Genomic DNA, 17586 nt, shown 5'->3' on the forward strand with positions numbered 1-17586 from the left:
CATGCAAGAAAGCGTTAATGGCAAATAGGGCACGTAGCCACGCTCCGTCGTTCCTGCTTCCAAGCAAACCTTGTGCCAGGTTCCTCATTTCGCGAGGCTCCACTCTCTTGGGTTTCGGGCTGCGGCTGGGCCTCCAGGCCCAAAGGGCAATAGGGGTCTGAGAGTCCCGGCCTCATGCATCTTTAGGCCGCAGGTGGGTGGAGAATAGCGCCCACGCGTGGCAGCGGCCCAGGGCGTCTCAGCCGGATTTTTCCATCCTCGGGGTAGGCTTGGTCCCCTGTACACTCCAGCGGAACTACAACTCCCAGCACCGTGGCTGCCCGGACTCCCGGAAGCCGAAGCCCGGTTGGGAGGAAGCAGCTGAGACCCGGCCAACAAACGGGGTTAATTTAGCCAGAAAAGCGGGCGGGAAGGGCTGTAGGGTACTTGTCAATTCGCCGCCATGAACGTGGTTTTTGCTGTGAAGCAGTACATTTCCAAAATGATAGAGGACAGCGGGCCTGGTATGAAAGTACTTCTCATGGATAAAGAGACGGTGAGTTTGCTTTTGCTCAGCATTTGTGAAGGAACCCTCTCAACCTTACAACAGCTGGTCCCATTCCACTGTAGGACTTAGCATTTAATTAAAGATATGAAAATGAGGATCGGTTTGTGTGGAATTGAAAAGTTGTTTATATAAAGCTTGCCCGGTGGGTTTTCAGTCTAAATGGCTCCAGCCACTGCCCAGAGACTACTTCTACCCGGAACAATTTATTGGAATCAGAAATCCTTTTCTAAAAGTCTCCGCCAAGAAATCATTAGTATGTTAGAGCACTTGGAAGACTTTGGGATGGGCCTACTGTTCCCACTCAACATTGTGTTTTTAAAGTAAAGCTATTGGAGCTCAAGCTGAAATGACACAGACCAGAAAACAAAACTCTTTAAGGTGATAGAAAAAAATATTTTTGGAAACTTATGGATTGTTCCTGTTCAAAGAGAGCATGTTTTTTGTTTTTAACCTTGACGCTTCAGCTGAAAGGATAGAGCGTATTTTTCATTCTCGTATGTTACCTACCTGTTTGGATGTTCAGTAAATGTTATTCCATATATTACTATTTAAGTTATCCAGCTAAGTATTAATGAAAAAAGAGGGTTAGATATGCTACTTGTTTTTATTATTCTAGACTAGCATACTTTTAGTTAATCCTTTGTTTTTACAGACTGGCATAGTGAGTATGGTCTACACACAATCGGAGATTCTACAGAAGGAAGTGTACCTCTTTGAACGCATTGATTCTCAAAATCGAGAGGTCATGAAACACCTGAAGGCAATTTGTTTTCTTCGACCTACAAAGGTACTGCATAAACTGAGCTTCCATCTGCCCAGGCAGATGCAGAACACTCTGATCTGAAAGCATTAAGAAGGCAAAATAAATTTGTATTATCGTAATTTGTGGCATCATAATTATCCTGGTTCATCAGTGTTATAACCTTCATTTTTCTTGTTTCGTTTCCATATTTCAGTTGACCCCTTACAGCCAGTTCTTCCTTCAAGATGTCTTTTAGGTTCACACCCATTCCCATTGCCACTAATGAACTACTCTTAACAGAGACCCACATTACTTTATTCTTGGATTAACCTCCGTATCTCTCACATTGAACACCATCAACACTTATATACAGCTATGAGTGTCTTGAATCTTTACCACTTTATTCACATTTATACTCAGGAACCTGTGGTGGCTTGATGTTACTTCCATGATTAAAATCTATATTTAGCCCAGCAATTAAAGCCCTACTTTGTTGGTTTGATCTGCCCATATGTATCCACCCTTCCTATGTCCTAGGTCTGCTTCTCCTCTATAGCCAGCTAGGCTACTGTTGGAATGAGCAATTCTACATGCTCATTCCTGTTCCCTGTTTGTTTTTTCTTCCACTAATTAAAATTTCTTTAGCCGGGCGTGGTGGCTCATGCCTGTAATCCCAGCACTTTGGGAGGCCGAGGCGGGCGGATCACGAGGTCAGGAGATCGAGACCATCCTGGCTAACACGGTGAAACCCCGTCTCTACTAAAAATACAAAAAAAATTAGCCGGGCGTAGTGGCAGGCGCCTGTAGTCCCAGCTACTCGGGAGGCTGAGGCAGGAGAATGGCGTGAACCCGGGAGGCGGAGCTTGCAGTGAGCCAAGATAGCGCCATTGCACTCCAGCCTGGGCGACAGAGCGAGACTCCACCTCAAAAAAAAAAAAAAAAAAAAGTTCTTTGGCCATTTGTGACTTTTTGTCCATCACCTAAATCTAGCTTGAGTCTCTCCTTTAAAAAGCCTTTCTTATTTTAATATTATTTGTTACACTTTTTTTTTTTTTTTTTTTTTTGAGATGGAGTCTCGCTCTGTCGCCCAGGCTGGAGTGCAGTGGCGCAATCTCGGCTCACTGCAAGCTCCGCCTCCCGGATTCACGCCATTCTCCGGCCTCAGCCTCCCGGGTAGCTGGGACTACAGGTGCCCGCCACCACACCCGGCTAATTTTTTTGTATTTTTAGTAGAGACAGAGTTTCACTGTGTTAGCCAGGATGGTCTCAATCTCCTGACCTCATGATCCGCCTGCCTCGGCCTCCCAAAGTGCTGAGATTACAGGCGTGAGCCACCATGCCCAGCTGTTATACTTTCTTGATTCATATTCATGTTCTTCAACTCTAATGCATTTTATCATGCTTGTACATATGAACTTTCCAAAATGCAAATTTGATCATGACACTCCTGCTTGAAATCCTTGAATGACTTCTCATTGCTTTTCTGATAAGGGCAAAACTCCTTAATTGTAGCCTTCAAGGTGCAGCATGGTCTGGTTTCTACCATTTCTCCAGCCTCATTTCGAACCATTCCCCTTTTGCACTCTGCACCTTAATCACCCTATATATATCAATCCGCTATATTCCCCTTGTTCCATCATGCCACAGGACATTTGCATAGTCTTCTTCCTCTGCCTGGAACTTCACTTCTTCAAGTAACCCTTCCCTGGTTTTGCTGACCAGGTCAAACCTGCCCCTTATATGCATTTACAACACCATTTTTATCTCCCTATTGTGTGTCATGGTTTGAACTTTTATATGGTTTATGTGATTACCAGCAGTAAGCTCCATGAAAACAGATATGATATGTTTTCTCACCCTATATTCCCAATTCCTGTCACACAGTGGACACTCAATAAACAGTTGCTGAATTAACGAACACATGCTGTGTTATAATAGTTTCCAATTATTTCATATTTGTAGCTCTTAATCATGAAATTTTGGTTCAAGAGATATGTTAGAGATCATCTAGTTCATTATTTCCTGATGTTTTTTATTAGAGAAACTCTTTCACTGCTATGTACTGTCTCTTGAACTCTTTTAAGAATCTTTCCTTTTGGCCGGGCGCAGTGGCTCATGCCTGTAATCCTAGCACTTTGGGAGGCAAAGGTGGGCGGATCACGAGGTCAGGAGATCGAGAGCATCCTGGCCAGCATGGTGAAACCCCATCTCTACTAAAAATACAAAAAACAACAACAACAACAACAAAAATTAGCCAGGCGTGGTGGCAGGCGCCTGCAGTCCCAGCTACTAGGGAGGCTGAGGCAGGAGAATCGCTTGAACCAGGGAGTCAGAGGTTGCAGTGAGCTGAGATCTGCCACTGTAGTCCAGCCTGGTGACAGAGCAAGTCTCTGTCTCAAAAAATAATAATAATAAAATTAAAATTTTTAAAAATTTAAAAAAATGAATCTTTCCTTTTTCTTTTTCCTCTTTTATATATTCTCTTTTGTCTTTTCCACATTGTCTGAACTTTTAGGAATCTTTTAATTCACTTTGTTATTTTTGCCTGGCACATTACGAAGAAATAATTGAGGTTTAAAAGATTTATTATTTAAATTTTTTGCCTTAAGATTATATTATAAAGTTAATTTGGATGCATTTTTAAATCTAAATTACAATTTTTCAAACCTTTTCCCCATTAATAAGCAGTATACATTGCTTACATTTTTTTTAATTCTGTAAAGAAATGGGATTTTTAAAACAAATTAATATGTTTAGGGAACAATTTATATTGAAATTTAACCAGGTGTTATAGTATCAAAAATCAATAAAACCTGCATTATAATTTTATGTAATTGGAATCTTATATTTTGACCGTATAAAAATCAACTTTTTTGTTTTAAACTTTCATACTTTATTTTAAAATAATGTGATTATAGAAAAGATCTTAGCCTGCTACTTGCAAATACTTCACAAACATTGTAGTTGTGCAGTCTTACATCCCAATAAATTAAAAGCCAAAGTGAATATAATTAACTATATTTTCTCTTGAATGTTAATTTTTAGAGGAATAGACACATTTGATGTTCTATATAGGAATTTTGATCAGGCCAGGCGCAGTGGTTCATGCCTGTAATCCTAACACTTTGGGAGGCCAAGCCGGGTAGATCAGTTGAGGTCAGGAGTTCGAGACCAGCCTGGCCAACATGGTGAAACCCCGTCTCCACTACAATTACAAAAAATTAGCTGGGTGTGGTGGCACAAACCTGTAATCCCAGCTACTTGGGAGGCTGAGACAGGAGAATTGCTTGAACCCAGGAGACGGAGGTTACAGTGAGCCAAGATTGTGCCATTGCACTCCAGCCTGGGCAACAGAGTGAGACTTCATCTCAAAAAATAAAAATAAAAATAAAAAAAATAAAAAAAATTTTTGAGCAAATGAATACAATTTATAGACAAGCAGCTTGATGTGAGTTTGCAGAATTATAATGAATTTTATGTTGTGTTTCAACATCTGTGTCCTTTATATTCTTTATCTTAATTTGGCCAAAATGCAGCTGATTAATATTTAATATTATACACATATTATTAAATAATATATGATTCCTGATCATTGTATTTAATTTATCTCTTTTGTCTCCAGCCCTTACCCACCAACATAAGCACACTTAACCTAGACTTCAATATGCAGTAGACGCAGTAAATAAACAAATCAATGGGTGAATGCTTATTATTTTTTTCCTTATGCAACTCTCCTCATATTTTGTTTGCTTGTTCTTCATTTTCTAGGAGAATGTGGATTATATGATTCAGGAGCTCCGAAGACCCAAATACACTATATATTTCATTTGTAAGTATGTTCACTTTTTCAAACACATAACAACATCCCAGTTAGTGTGTTTCATTGAGCCCTTCATATCATCAATAACTTCATTGAATCTGTCACTGTAAAAGTCTAGTTTATTTAATGTCCTTCCAAAGTATTAAAAATCTTTTGACCTGCCGGGTACGGTGGCTCACACCTGTAATCCCAGCACTTTGGGAGGCCAAGGTAGGCGGATCACTTGAGGTCAGGAGTTTGAGACCAGCCTGACCAACATGGTGAAACCCCATCTCTACTAAAAATACAAAATTAGCTGGGCATGGTGGCACATGCCTGTAATCCCAGCTACTTGGGAGGCTGAGGCAGGAGAATCGCTTGAACCGGAGAGGCGAAGATTACAGTGAGCCGAGATCACACCATTGCACTCCAGCCTGGGCAACGAGTGAAACTCCATCCCAAAAAAAAAAAAAAAAAAAAATTCTTTTCACCAGTATTCTGTTTCAGAGGGCTAAATGTGATTTCCATTCATCTTTGATTGCTTAAATTAAAAATTTTACATTTTACTTTGCCTTTCAAGATGCTTTGTAAGTCAAAAGTTGTAAGTAGACAAATTTCACATCTCACTCCTGCCAAAAAAAAAAGTATATACTTATCCCTATTTTACACTTAAAAATTGAGGCATGGAAGCTGATTTATTTTTTGAAGTGGGAAGGTAATACTTGAGTTTGTTGGAAAAGCAGAAATTTACTTTACATACCAGATAAAAGCCTTTCACTTCTCTTTGTTACTATATTTAATGCATTGAAAGTATAAATCATCAGGTAGTGACCTCTTATGTGCACAACTTTCTTGGAGTGGGGATTATGTAGGGGAGGTCTGGAAATAAACTAGGTTTGTGTTTACTATACAATTTACATGGATTTTTTTGAACCGATACATTCAGCTGTAGAAGTTACATCCATTCTCCTCTAGATGTCATTATTTATCTTTATGTTAATAGTGTTAGTGTAGTCTATTTGGTAACATTTCCAAAACCAAGGACTAGATTTAACAGTAAGTAGGGCATTTGAGAAGCTTTAAAGCTTACTTAGAGGTATTAGAGTTTTAGGGTTTAGACTACAGTCTAAGACATACGTACTTTCTTTAGCGTATACTACTTAAATAGAATAATGATACAAAAGATTAACATTTGTGAAAAGACTATATATATATAAGAGCTCTCTCATATTTTATTTCATTCAGTTCTGTGTAGAATCGAAAAGTTATATAAAGCTTGTCCAGTGGGTTTTCAGTGCACGATGCCCTAAGAGGTAAAAATAGGCAATTTTATTAATCTGTGGCAAATTAATTTTTGTTTGTTTTTGTGTTTGTTTTTGGCTAATAGTCACAGGTTTCCTTTTTAAAATTAAACTTTCTATTTTGAAGTAATTGTAGATTCATGTGCAGTTTAAAAAATAATAATAATAATAATAATACAGAGATCCCAGATACCCTTTACCCAGCTTCCCCCTGTGTAGTATCTTACATGATGGTAGTACAATATCACAACCAAGATGTTAACACTGATACAGTCAGGATACAGAACATTTTCATCTCTATAAGGATCCCTTTTATTGCCCTTTTATTAGCTTATATGGACTTCTCTCCCACCCCAACCCCCTCATTAACCCTGGTAACCACTAATATTTTCTCCATTTTATATTGTCATTCGAAGAATATTCTATAAATGAAATCATACAGTATATAATCTTTTGGGACTGGCTTTTTTCACTCAGCATAATTCTCTGGAGAGTCATCCAGGCTGTTGTGTGTGTGTGTGTTTTTGTTTTTTTGTCTGAGAAGCAGTCTTGCTTTGTCACCCAGGTTGGAGTGTAGTGTCGCCATCTCAACTCACTGCAACCTCCACCTCCCGGGTTCAAGTGATTCTCCCACCTCAGCCTCCCAAGTAGCTAGGATTACAGGTGCACACCACCACGCCCAGCTAATTTTTGTATTTTTTTTTAGTAAAGACAGGGTTTCACCATGTTGGTTGTCCAGGCTGGTCTCAAACTCCTGAACTTGGGTGATCCGCCCGCTTCAGCCTCCCAAAGTACTGGGATTACAGGCATGAGCCACCACACCTCACCTGTTGTGTGTATTAATAGTTCATTCCTCCTTTGAGCTGGAACTGCAAAAAAAAAGTTTTCTTAATTTAAAAATAGTTCATTTCTTTTTATTGCTGTGTACAGATTTTTATGTGGACATTAAGTCTTCATTCTCTGGGACAAATAACCCCCAGGAGTGCAACTGCTGAGTCATATGGTAATTGCATGTGTGATCTGCCCGCCTTGGCCTCCCAAAGTGATGGGATTATAGGTGTGAGCCACTGCACTGAACTTTTAAAGACATACAAAAGTAGAATAGTATCATAAGTTCCAATGTACCTATCAGCTGGTTTCAACAATTATTGAGCCTCACCCAATCTTGTTTTAGCTATACTGTCACCTACTCCTCCACCAATATTATTTTAAAGCAAATCTAAGACATTATATAATTTTATCCATAAGTATTTCGGTATGCATCTCTAAAAGATAAGGACTCATTTTTTTAAAAACACATTTCCATTATTACATCTAGATTAAAAGTGAAAAATAATTATTCTTTTTTTTGAGATACAGTCTCCCTCTGTCACCCAGACAGAGTGCAGTGGCATGATCTCGGCTCACTGTAACCTCAACTTCCCAGGTTCAAGTGATGTTGCCCAGGCTGGTCTTGAACTCTTAGTACTATTTTCAAATAACCATTCAGCGTTCAAATTTAAAATTGTCTTTTTTTTTTTTTTTTTTTTTACAGTTTTTTAAAATCGGGATCAAAGTAAGGTTCACACATTGCTGTTGGTTGATATGTTAAGTTTCTTAATCTTCTGTATAGGTCCTCCCACCCCTGCCCCATGCAATTTATTTATTGAGGAAACTGTTAAGTTTTCCACAGTCGGAATCTTGCTGATTGCATCCCCAGGGGGTAGTTTAACATGTTCCTTGAAGTTTAAAATATTCCTCTATCTTCTAGTTCTGTAAATTCGTAGGTGAATACAGAGCCTTAATTGGGTTGATTCCATTTCTTCTTGGCAAGAATATAGGTGGTATTGTGTGCTTTCATTGGCTGTTTATTCTTTTGATATTAGCAGCTGCTGATGCTCAATGCCTGGGTCCATTCAATTGATTCATTGGGGGTTAGAAAAAATGATGATATTCTAATTCTGTTATTAACATTTGTTAGTTATTGTTGAGCTGAAATATTTTCACAAAGAAAAATTTTCCCTCATCTATTTGGTTACCTGGTAGTACAGTTTATATATAAAAGACAGCATGAAAGTTTACTTCTTTTTTTTTTTTTTTTTCATTTCTTTATACGGATATGTGTTTTATTTTCCTTGTGTTAATAACTCAAACTGTAATGTCTTAGTTACAGTGTAGGTGAATGTTTTAACATTTTTTTTTATTAATTTTTTTTGCATACAAAAACAATAAACATTTTCTAAAAATACATACAAACAAAAAGATGCGTATCAAACATATTAGGAAGGTTGCACATGGGAAGTCGGGGAATAGAAATGGGGGTGGGAGTTAAAATAAATGAGAGAGGGACTTTATATGGATCAGTGATAATAACTCAATCCTCTATTTGACAAAGAAGAGGGAGAAGGAAGAGGAAGAAAAAGAAAGTGGGATAAAGGATCAGAAAGGGAGGAAAATAGAAAAAATTAGAGTATGACTCCAGGGTAGACCTGTTTTGTTGTCATTGAGTTGGTTGGTTGGTTTGTCTGTTGTATTCTTCATGTTTCGCCAAGTTGGCCAGACTGGTCTCGAACTCCTAGCCCGAAGTGATCAACCCGCCTCGCCCCCCAGAGTGCCGGGACCACAGGCGTGAGCCACCACGTCCAGCCCCCACATTGCTTCTGGCCTCCGTGGTAGACCTCCCAGACGGAGCGGCCAGGCAGAGGAGCTCCTCACTTCTACCCAGACACGGGGCGGCCGGGCAGAGGAGCTCCTCACTTCTTCCCGGACGGGGCGGCCGGGCAGAGGTGCTCCTCACTTCCCAGACGGGGTGGCCGGGCAGAGGCGCTCCTCACTTCTTCCCGGACGGGGGCGGCCGGGCAGAGGCGTTCCTCACTTCCCAGACGGTGGGTGGCCGGGCAGAGGCGCTCCTCACTTCCCAGACGGTGGGTGGCCGGGCAGAGGCGCTCCTCACTTCCCAGACGGTGGGTGGCCGGGCAGAGGCGCTCCTCACTTCCCAGACGGTGGGTGGCCGGGCAGAGGCGCTCCTCACTTCCCAGACGGGGCGGCCGGGCAGAGGCGCTCCTCACTTCCCAGACGGGGCGGCCGGGCAGAGGTGCTCCTCACCTCCCAGACGGGGCGGCCGGGCAGAGGCGCTCCCCACCTTCCAGATGGGGCGGCGGCCGGGCAGGGGCTGCAATCCCAGCACCCTGGCAGGCCAAGGCAGGCAGCCGGGGGGTAGAGGCTGCCGCGAGGCCAGACCACGCCACCGCCCTCCAGCCCGGGCAACACCGAGCACTGGCTGAGCGAGACTCCGTCTGTAGTCCCAGTACCTCGGGAGGCTGAGGCGGGCAGAGCACTCGGCGTCAGGAGCTGGCGACCAGCGTGGCCAAGATGGCGAACGCGTGCCTGCATCCAAAGGAGAAAAGGCAGGCAGCGGTGGCGGGCGCCGGCAGTCCCAGGCAGTCCGTGGCGCGGGCAGCAGCAAGCCGAGTAGATTGTAGCCTGGGCCAGAGAGGGGAAAGAAAGAAAGAAAGAGAGAGAGAGAGAGAGGGAGGGAGGGAGGGAGGAAGGAAGGAAGGAAGGAAAAGTTTACTTCTTTCTCCTTATTTTCAATAAAATGACTTATTCCTCCAATGGAGTCTTGCTCTATCGCCCAGACTGGAGTGCAGTGGCCTGATCTGGGCTCACTGCAAGCTCTGCCTCCCGGGTTCACACCATTCTCCTGCCTCAGCCTCCCAAGTAGCTGAGACTACAGGCATCTGCCACCAGGCCTGGCTAATTTTTTTTTTGTATTTTTAGTAGAGACAGAGTTTCACCGTGTTAGCCAGGATGGTGTCGATCTCCTGACCTCATGATCCACCTGCCTCAGCCTCCCAAAGTGCTGGGATTACAGGCATGAGCCACCACGCCCGGCCGGTCCTTTCAAAAAAAAAAAATATATATAATCACACTCCGGGGACTGTTGTGGGGTGGGGGGAGGGGGGAGGGACAGCATTAGGAGATATACCTAATGCTAAATGACGAGTTAATGGGTGCAGCAAAACAACATGGCACATGGATACATATGTAACAAACCTGCACATTGTGCACATGTACCCTAAAACCTAAAGTATAATAATAAAAATAAATAAAAAATATATATATATAAAATTATGAATTTGTGGATTAAATATATTTGTGCTACCCATTCCAATTTGAAGGTCACTTATTCATTAGGCTTTAACTATCAGGCCCTTTTACATATATTGCAGCAGAAATTATCTCCTTTGAGTCAACCCCAACTCGTGTGTTTCAGATTTCAGTAATGTGATCAGCAAGAGTGACGTGAAGTCATTGGCTGAAGCTGATGAACAGGAAGTTGTGGCTGAGGTTCAGGTAAACATATTGGTCCTGTAACACATCTCATACGTTGGCCCTTTTTAAATATTTGAGTCTAAAAGTAAAAAATAAGGAAAGGTCTGTCTCAAAAGAAGTTTTATTATGAACACTTGAATATGTTTATCACATAAGTGAGGAATATTGTTTTCAGAGGCAGCAAATAAACTAGTTTTGAATTTTTCAGAAGGATGTGATAGGTGATAAATGAATAAAAAATACCTGTTTTAAATTATATTCTCTCATGACAACACATTGGACAGCAAAGTTCTTTTTTATTTGAGTAGAACTTTATATCTCCTATTAGCAGTATTTTATTTTTACTAATTGATAAGTATGCATAGAGGTCTCCAGAAATATAATGTGTATACCTTTACAACTTTTATTTGTTAGATTTATTATTATTGCTACTGTTTTGTAATTATTTTAATTCTCCCACGTTGACTGTTGTTACTCAGTTATTAATTGAGCAATTTTGTATCTCTTTACACCTGTATTTCACCAAGATTGGCTATATCATATTATATCACTTATGAAAATGTTACTGCTTGATACAATCGAAGTTTATGGAATGACTATTCTTGGTGCTTTATTTGCAGGAATTTTATGGTGATTACATTGCTGTGAACCCACATTTGTTTTCCCTCAATATTTTGGGTTGCTGCCAGGTATGGAAGGAAAGGTTTAATTTATCAGTCGAGAGTTAATTCAGCAAATAATTAGACTTGTAAGAGGAAATTCAAATATTTTCTCTGAATGTATGTTTTTAACAAAAAGGGTCGAAATTGGGATCCAGCCCAGCTATCTAGAACAACCCAAGGGCTTACAGCTCTCCTTTTATCTCTGAAGAAGTGTCCCATGATTCGTTATCAGCTCTCATCAGAGGCAGCAAAGAGACTTGCAGAGTGCGTTAAGGTATGGCATTACCTATTCCTGGTTCCAAAACATAAAGGCCATTCATTTCTCTATCATATTTCAGAAACTAAAGGAATAGTTTATTTACAACCAAGGAGATGATTGTATGTTAGGTTTCCGAGCAAAGAGGTAGGTATATGTAATTTAAAACAAAAAGCAACAATTAGAGCTAAGATTCTTAGGTTTAACCCAAGAAACATTCACAGACTATTTAACTTTTTTTTGGTCCAGTTAAACCACTTATAAAATAGGGTTTCATATCCTAACCTCTTAAATAGTGTGCTACTAAACTTTGTGAGACTTTTGAATCCTTCATATGGAAGATCTATGCGGGTGCAAAGAACTATTGTTAAATGTAGCGTTTATTAATTTCCTATTTATATCATTTCTATGTGTAACTAATTGGTTGCACAAACCATCTTTCTCTCTCACCCACAGCAAGTGATAACTAAAGAATATGAACTGTTTGAATTCCGTCGGACAGAGGTTCCTCCATTGCTCCTTATTTTAGATCGCTGTGATGATGCCATCACCCCATTGCTAAACCAGGTACAAAACCCTTTCTTGGTGTAATAGAAGGATGATTTTAAGTGATATTCATCAAAATACAGATAGGGAAGTAAAAGCATGGTCCATTTATTTGCCTCCTTATTTTTAGCTATTCTTGGTTTTGCTTTGTATTTCCCGATGTTTTGGTATCATGATTCTTCCATCCACTGTCATCATTAACTCTTCTGCTTCATCCCTCCTGTACCTTTCTGCCAGTACCTCCACCCCTAATCAAGACAGCTTCTTAATTCTGTAGATTCTATTTTCCAGTGTTTCCTTCTGTCTCCTCATTTCCATTCTTACAGCCATTGCCTTGGTCTAGATCCTAATCTCTTGCAAGAATATTGAAATAGTCATCTACTTGATTCCCTACTTTTTATTTCTTCTCACTCTAAATGTTCCACAAATACAATTTCCTAAAGCACAGCTCTATCTTATTACTCTTGGCTTAAAAAACTTCATTGGTTCCCATTTGCCTACTAGGTTAAAAAGAAACTCCTGAACTTGGCATCCAAGAGCCTTCACAATGTGGGGTAAACATCTTATAAAACCTAGAGCTCACCACTTATATAGATAATGCCACATGGTTTCCTGCCAGCATGCTTTTACTGTGACTGCTTTCTAAACTCTAGAATGTTTGGAATACCTTCTCTTCCCATCTTCACCTATCAAAATGCTGCTGTTAAAACCACTCAATCTGGCCGGGCATGGTCGCTCACGCCTGTAATCCCAGCACTTTGGGAAGCCAAGGTGGCTGGATCACCTGAGGTCAAGAGTTCAAGACTAGCCTGGCCAACGTGGTGAAGCCCTGTCTCTACTAAAACTACAAAAAAATTAACCGGGTGTGGTTGCACACACCTGTAGTCCCAGCTACTTGGGAGGCTGAGGCAGGAGAATCATTTGAACCCGGGAGGCAAAGGTTGCAGTAAGCTGAGATCATGCCACTGCACTCCAGCCTGGGCGACAGAGCAAGACTCCGTCTCCAAAAATAAATAAATAAATAAAATGATTTATATGAATAATAGCAAAGAATAAAAAAAAAGAGCTGGGCGCGGTGACTCACGCCTATAATCCCAGCACTTTGGGAGGTCGAGGTGGGTGGATCACCTGAGGTCCTGAGTTTCAGACCAGCCTGGCCAACGTGATGAAACCCTGTCTCTACTAAAAATACAAAAAATTAGCTGGACGTGGTGACAGGTGCCTGTAATCCCAGCTACTCGGGATGCTGAGGCAGGAGAATCACTTGAACCTGGGAGGCAGAGGTTGCAGTGAGCCGAGATCATGCCACTGTCCTCCAGCCTGGGCAACAAGAGCGAAACTCTTGTCTCAAAAAAAAAAAAAAAAAAAAAACAAAAACAAAAAAAAAAAAACACTCAAAAGTCATCTCCAACATCCAGCCATTCTTCAACATCTCCTTGAAGCCTGTATTCTTTCAGTGAGATATTGTTCTTATCTCCTGAAAATCCCTGTAGACTTGTAGACCTTTGTGTCTCTCTCATGTCTCATGCTGTACTTGCCATGTTGTAGCTTTGGTTGTTTACACCCTCTCCTACGTTACATATTTCTTCAAGGCAGACTGAGTCTCACCAGTGTTTTTTCTCCTGCAAGTATAAGAACAGTGCACATAGCAGGTGCTCTATTAATAGTGATTTTGTATGTATGTATGTACGTATGTATGTATGTATTTATTGAGACAGAGTCCCTCTCTGTCACCCAGATTGGCGTGATCTCAGCTCACTGCAACCTCCACCACCCAGGTTCAAGCAATTCTCATGCCCCAGCCTCCTGAGTAGTTGGGATCACAGGCGCGCACCCCCACACCTAGCTAATTTTTGTATTAAATATTTTTAGTACACACAGAGTTTCGCCATATTGGCCAGGCTGGTCTCGAATTCCTGACCTCAAGTGATCTGCCCGACTCAGCCTTCCAAAGTGCTAAGATGACAGGCATGAGCCACCGCACCCAGCTGTGACTTTGTATTTACAGAGAAAGGCACAGTCTATGTTTCAGTTTCTTCCCAGCTTATACTAATGTTAATGCTAAGGGAAATCTGTGGAGTGAAACTTCTCTATAGTATAAAATAGCCTTGTATTCCTAAAATTCAAAGTAATATATGTTCACTAAAGAAACTTTTGATAATATCAAAAAGTAGAAAGAAAATTAATTGCCTATTATTCTGTCTCCCAAAGAAAAGCAACTATCCCACAGATTTCACTGGGGACTTGTTTTGTGCCACGTACTAAACTAAGTACTAGAGATAAAAGGTTAAAAGTTATAATTTCTGCCCTCAAAGAGCTCATGGTCCAATTATGAGAGAAATAAACATAATTTTAATTATAGAGTAAGTGCTAGAAGCATGCACAAGAAGCTTTTATGCACATAAAAGCATAAAACATTTTGTTGTACTTTTTTTTTTATTTTGAGATGGAGTTTTGCTCTTACTGTCCAGGCTGGAGTGCAATGGTGTGATCTCGGCTCACTGCAACCTCCGCCTCCCGGGTTCAAGCGATTCCCTGCCTCAGCCTCCTAAGTAGCTTGGATTACAGGCATGCCCCACCACGCTCGGCTAGTTTTGTATTTTTAGTAGAGATGGAGTTTCACCATGTTGGTCAGGCCAGTCTCGAACTCCCGACCTTAAGTGATCCACCCACCTCGGCCTCCCAAAGTGCTGGGATTACAAGCATGAGCCACCATGCCCGGCCTTGTTGTACTTATTTTAAGTGCCCTAATGGAACTTGCTTTTTCAATAATTCTTTTGGCAAATCTTTTAGGAAATGAGCACCTTCTTTTATAACCTTCTAAATTATTTCTTAATAAATCTACTCCCTTCCTTCCTTCCTTCCTTCCTTCCTTCCTTCCTTCCCTCCCTCCCTCCTTCCTTCTTTCTTTCTTTCTTTTTTCCTCTCTGTGGCCCAGGCTGCAGTATAGTCGGCTCGCTGCAGGCTCCCTGCCTCCGGCTCCCGTGATTCTCCTGCCTCGGCCTGAGGCCTGCCTGGGATTGCGGGCGCGCGCCACCACCCCTGCCTGGTTTTTGTCCTTTGGCTGGAGGCGCGGTTTCGCCATGTTGGCCACGCTGGTCTCCAGCTCCTGACCTCGAGTAGTCTGCCCGCCTCGGCCTCCCGAGGTGCTGGGACTGCAGACGGAGTCTCGCTCACTCGGTGCTCGGTGTTCCCCGGGCTGGAGTGCGGTGGCGTGGTCTTGGCTCGCTGCAGCCTCCGCCTCCCAGCCGCCTGCCTTGGCCTCCCAGGGTGCTGGGATTGCAGCCTCTGCCCGGCCGCCGCCCCGTCTGGGAGGTGGGGAGCGTCTCTGCCCGGCCGCCCCGTCTGGGAGGTGAGGAGCACCTCTGCCCAGCTGACACCCAGTCTAGGAAGTGAGGAGCGTCTCTGCCCGGCCGCCCATCGTCTGGGATGTGAGGAGCGCCTCTGCCCAGCCGCCCCATCTAGGAAGTGAGGAGCGCCTCTGCCCGGCCACCCCGTCGGGGAAGTGAGGCGCACCTCTGCCCGGCCGCCCCGTCTGGGAAGTGAGGAGCATCTCTGCCTGGCCGCCCATCGTCTGGGAAGTGAGGAGCGCCTCTGCCCGGCCGCCCCATCTGGGAAGAAGTGAGGAGCGTCTCTGCCCGGCCGCCCATCGTCTGGGATGTGAGGAGCGCCTCTGCCCGGCCGCCCTGTCTGGGAAGAAGTGAGGAGCGTCTCTGCCCGGCCACCCCGTCTGGGAAGAAGTGAGGAGCGCCTCTGCCCGGCCGCCCCATCTGGGAAGTGAGGAGCGCCTCTGCCCAGCCGCCCATCGTCTGGGAAGTGAGGAGCGCCTCTGCCCGGCCACCCCGTCTGGGAAGCAGTGAGGAGTGTCTCTGCCCGGCCGCCCCGTCTGGGAAGAAGTGAGGAGCGCCTCTGCCCGGCCGCCCCGTCTGGGAATTGAGGAGCGCCTCTGCCCGGCCGCCCATCGTCTGGGAAGTGAGGAGCACCTGTGCCCGGCCGCCCCGTCTGGGAAGAAGTGAGGAGTGCCTCTGCCCGGCTGCCCATCATCTGGGAAGTGAGGAGCGCCTCTGCCCGGCCGCCCATCGTCTGGGATGTGAGTAGCGCCTCTGCCCTGCCGCCCCATCTGGGAATTGAGGAGCGCCTCTGCCCGGCCGCCCCGTCTGGGAATTGAGGAGCGCCTCTGCCCGGCCGCCCCGTCTGGGAAGTGAGGAGTGCCTCTGCCCCGGCCGCCCATCGTCTGGGAAGTGAGGAGCGCCTCTGACCGGCCGCCCATCGTCTGGGATGTGAGTAGCGCCTCTGCCCTGCCGCCCCGTCTGGGAAGTGAGGAGCGCCTCTGCCCGGCCACCCCGTCTGGGAAGTGAGGAGCGCCTCTGCCCGGCCGCCCCGTCTGGGATGTGGGGAGCGCCTCTGCCCAGCCGCCCCGTCTGGGAGGTCTACCACGGAGGCCAGACGCAATGTGGGGGCTGGACGTGGTGGCTCACGCCTGTAGTCCCAGCACTCTAGGAGGCCGAGGCGGGTTGATCACTTGAGGCTAGGAGTTCGAGACCAGCCTGGCCAACATGGCGAAACATATGAAAAATACAACAGACAAACCAACCAACCAACCCAGCAACAACAAAACAGGTCTACCCTGGAGTCATACTCTAATTTTTTCTATTTTCCTCTCTTTCTGATCCTTTATCCCACTTTCTTTTTCTTCCTCTTCCTTATCCTTCTTCTTTGTCAAATAGAGGATTGAGTTATTATCATTGATCCATACAAAGTCCCTCTCTCATTTATTTTCTTTAATTCCCACCCCCCATTTCTATTCCCCATCTTCCCATGTGCAACCTTCCTAATATGTTTGATATGCATCTTTTTGTTTGTATGTATTTTTAGAAAATGTTTATTGTTTTGTGTGCAAAAAAAAATTAATAAAAAAAGGGAAAAAAATAAAAAAATCTAGTTTTCTTAAGATAAAATATGTATATAAACATTTCTAGCATTTAGATTCTAGATGCAGAAGGGAACATGCTAGAAAATACTTCATTTTGTCTAACAGACCTATGACTGAAAGTAATCTATTCTCCATAATTGGTGAAAAGGGAAAATTTGGAGATTTCTCGTTTCCAGTTTTACCAAATAAATTCTCATTTTGTGAGACTGGAAACCAGTCCTTCCTCACAACTCCCCTTAGGTAAAAATATAAAATAAAATGGGTTCAGAGGTAAGTTTCTGAATATCCCAGTGTTTTGATCAACTCACAGGGTTTTTCTGATAATATTAGTGTTCCCAAGATAAATATAGTACCACTTAGATCTGCAAGAACACACTTCTCATGCTGCAGAAAACCACAGAAGCATACAGGAAATGGTACAGCTTGTAACTGCAGTACCAATATAGCTCTATCTGTGAAGCCAAAAATATACTCTTAATTCACAGG

The 17586-nt window shown here is 43.2% G+C and overlaps 1 protein-coding gene across 16 annotated transcripts in view; it reads left to right on the forward strand.

The window, feature by feature from the left end:
• The first annotated feature begins 279 nt into the window (after positions 1 to 279).
• Positions 280 to 17586, forward strand: part of VPS45 (vacuolar protein sorting 45 homolog) — an 84307-nt gene continuing 67000 nt past the window's right edge. For 11 of the 16 annotated variants that reach the window (XR_010117550.1, XR_010117552.1, XR_010117553.1 and 8 more), the window contains exons 1-7: positions 328 to 535; positions 1200 to 1334; positions 5058 to 5118; positions 10645 to 10724; positions 11324 to 11392; positions 11502 to 11639; positions 12078 to 12188. Coding sequence is in view for 12 of the 16 variants with exons in the window: in XM_063626087.1 (XP_063482157.1) it covers positions 443 to 535; positions 1200 to 1334; positions 5058 to 5118; positions 10645 to 10724; positions 11324 to 11392; positions 11502 to 11639; positions 12078 to 12188 (687 nt within the window). In the remaining 4 variants the exon portion in view is untranslated. Of the gene's footprint in view, positions 536 to 1199; positions 1335 to 5057; positions 5119 to 10644; positions 10725 to 11323; positions 11393 to 11501; positions 11640 to 12077; positions 12189 to 17586 lie in introns of all 16 variants that reach the window. The other 5 variants (XM_063626092.1, XM_063626095.1, XM_063626089.1 and 2 more) reach the window with 5 other exon arrangements.

Source organism: Symphalangus syndactylus, chromosome 12, assembly GCF_028878055.3.
Source record: "Symphalangus syndactylus isolate Jambi chromosome 12, NHGRI_mSymSyn1-v2.1_pri, whole genome shotgun sequence".
NCBI lineage: Eukaryota > Metazoa > Chordata > Mammalia > Primates > Hylobatidae > Symphalangus > Symphalangus syndactylus.